This window comes from Bison bison, unplaced genomic scaffold (genome assembly GCF_000754665.1).
Source record: "Bison bison bison isolate TAMUID 2011002044 unplaced genomic scaffold, Bison_UMD1.0 scf7180017864080, whole genome shotgun sequence".
Taxonomy (NCBI): domain Eukaryota; kingdom Metazoa; phylum Chordata; class Mammalia; order Artiodactyla; family Bovidae; genus Bison; species Bison bison.
In genome coordinates this window covers 4336053-4338590 of record NW_011494652.1, presented here as the reverse complement: position 1 = coordinate 4338590, position 2538 = coordinate 4336053, and the positions used below count along the sequence as shown (strand labels likewise).

The 2538-nt window shown below is 61.2% G+C and overlaps 2 protein-coding genes across 2 annotated transcripts in view; one reads left to right on the top strand and one right to left on the bottom strand.

Annotated features, from left to right (window-relative positions):
• PPP1CA (protein phosphatase 1, catalytic subunit, alpha isozyme) overlaps positions 1–2538 on the bottom strand; it is a 14439-nt gene that overhangs the window by 3665 nt on the left and 8236 nt on the right. The gene's annotated exons all lie outside the window — the stretch shown is intronic.
• The window catches only part of TBC1D10C (TBC1 domain family, member 10C), a 2792-nt gene continuing 378 nt past the window's right edge, over positions 125–2538 (top strand). The window contains exons 1-5 of the mRNA XM_010837708.1: positions 125–833; positions 1073–1250; positions 1962–2061; positions 2272–2379; positions 2466–2530. Of these exons, the coding sequence (XP_010836010.1) occupies positions 1099–1250; positions 1962–2061; positions 2272–2379; positions 2466–2530 (425 nt within the window). The 5' untranslated portion in view covers positions 125–833; positions 1073–1098. The remainder of the gene's footprint in view (positions 834–1072; positions 1251–1961; positions 2062–2271; positions 2380–2465; positions 2531–2538) is intronic.

Here is a 2538-nt window from a genome sequence, read left to right as displayed (position 1 = left end):
GGCGGGGCCTCGGCCAGGGGGCGGGGCTTGGGCTGATCTGATTGCGGGGGCGGAGCCTGCACTGGGGGCGGGGCTTCACGGGGCGAGGTCGACTCTAGTTCCGCCCTAGAGGGGTTACCCACCCTTGCACCGAGGATGTGCGGCCGGAAGTAGTGTGAAGTTGTTTTTCTCTTTCAAGGGCCCAATAGTCCTTCCCACTTCTGTCCCGGGCTGGAAGGTGGTGTGACCTCATTGGGTCTCCCCAGAGAGTGCAGATTAAGTCCACGAAGTGCAGGCAAGGAAACAGGCTCAAAGCAAGGGTTGGCTTCAGATTGACAGAGGAACTCTTACCTCTAGGGTCCCTGTGGCCTGCGGGCGGCTGACCAGACCCAGACACCTGTCGCTGAACTCCGAGCTCATTTTTGTCCCCATGCCTGTGGTGCGTAATTTTTTAATGTCTCGTCCTTGCGTTTTGAGTAGCGCAGTAATGCCTTACTGTTTGACTTGTCGAAAGCATTAACAAAAGAGGTAACTTTAAATAAAGCGTAATACTCACTGGAACCCTGAATTGAGTATTTTATTTGCCGGTGACCTCACATCTGGAGGCAGCGTGGCTTCTCTACCCCTGGCAGGTCCTGGCCACATCACACCCAGCACAAGAACCTAGGCCTGCACCCACCTAGCCCACCGGGGTGGTGGGAGGAGCCCATGGCCCAGGGCCACTGGGGCAGACCGGAAGAGCCCTGGAGAGGAAGGGGTAACCCCCCCCTACGCACTTGGGAGGGGCCCCCAGCGGGTTGCTGAAGCTGTGGCCGAGGAGGAAGTGAGAGGAGGAGGTGAGGTGCAGCAGGGAGGTAAGCTGGGCTGCTGGGGACAGGGGCTGGGCCTGGGTCTCCGGTAGGGGGCCTGGCCTTTCTGCCCCTCTTGGCCTGTGCCCCACCCCCACCCCACAAGAGGAGAGGGGACCGGAGGGGTGTGGTGCGATACCCTGCAACCTGTCCTCTTTGACCAGGCGGGCAGGTCCTGGGGCTGAGGCCTGGGCCCAGGCTGGCCAGGAACCCCCGCTCACACTGGCTGTGCCCACATCTTGCAGCCTGCCGCACCGGGGTCGGTGGCACCATGGCCCAGGCCCTGGGCGAGGACCTGGCGCAGCCTGGCGAGCTGCAGGATGACTCTAGCTCTTTGGGGTCCGACTCAGAGCTAAGCGGGCCCGGCCCGTATCGCCAGGCTGACCGCTATGGCTTCATTGGGGGCAGCGCAGCAGAGCCAGGGTAAGTGGGGAAGGGATGAGGGGGGATACAGGGTGCTGGGCCTAATGATGGAGGCTGAGAGCTGAATTCTAGAGTGAGGCCCAGCCTCAAGGGTCCTGGAAGGGTCTGGGGACCCAGCTAGTGTCACCTGTCCTCGGGTTCTAGGTGGAATCTTAAGCTTAGCAGGGCTGTGGGGGGTGGGTCCCTGTGTGTCTCTTCCTCCCAGTCTCTGAGGGTTCCCAGCGGGGCTGAACCTGCTTCTCCTTTCAGTCCGGCCCAGGAATCCCAAAATCATAGAACCCACACTTCTTCCCCTACTAGTTCCCCCACTTCCCCAGGTGCTGAAAGGGAGACAAGTTTGGAGATAGATAGGGAGGTCACACCGCGATCAGAGGCAGAATCAGGCTCAGAGAAGACTCCTGGTTTCTAGGTCTTGGGCTCTGTCTACTCAACTTCCCCAAAGAGTTGTCTGTCCCCATCCTGGGGGACAGTCAACCAGCCCCTCCCCCATCACACACCTACACACCCTCTTCAGTATCTCCTGCTTCCGCCCACATCGGAGCCACATCCTTTCCTGTCCCCATGACAACCACTGGCAACTCCTGGGTGACAGGTCACTCCCCACCCCAGAGATTCCCAGAGATCAGGGCCAAGGGTTGGGCTCACCCAGGTAGCAGGAAGGGTGGTGGACGTGGGTGTCCTGTGTCTGGACATCTGTGTCGTGTGTCCCAGGCCGGGTCACCCTCCTGCAGACCTCATCCGCCAGCGGGAGATGAAGTGGGTGGAGATGACTTCACACTGGGAGAAAACCATGTCTCGGCGGTACAAGAAGGTGAGGGGAGAAGGGTCCCACGCGGCCCTCCTTGGCTCGTCCCCCTCTGCCTGGCAAAATAAAGCCTCCTGTGTCCCAGCACCTCTTGCCTTCGCTCCCTGCTCCTTGCGGAGACTCTTGCCCGATAGCAGATTGTGCCTGAGGCCTGCTGAGAGCAGCAGGGGTATCTGGCATGGCTGGCCTGACGGGGTGCCCTGGCCTCACTCACAGGTAAAGATGCAGTGCCGGAAAGGCATCCCCTCGGCCCTGCGGGCCCGGTGTTGGCCCCTTCTGTGCGGGGCTCACGTGTGTCAGAAGAACAGCCCCAGCACTTACCAGGTGAGGGGACCAGCAGGGGTCCCAGCCCCCGCCCCTAGCCCTTCACCCCTCTTGGCCTTCACCTCCACCTTCATGCCCACGTGCAGAACCTGGCTGAGGCCCCGGGAGACCCACAGTGGATGGAAACCATCGGCAGGGACCTGCACCCCCAGGTTCCAC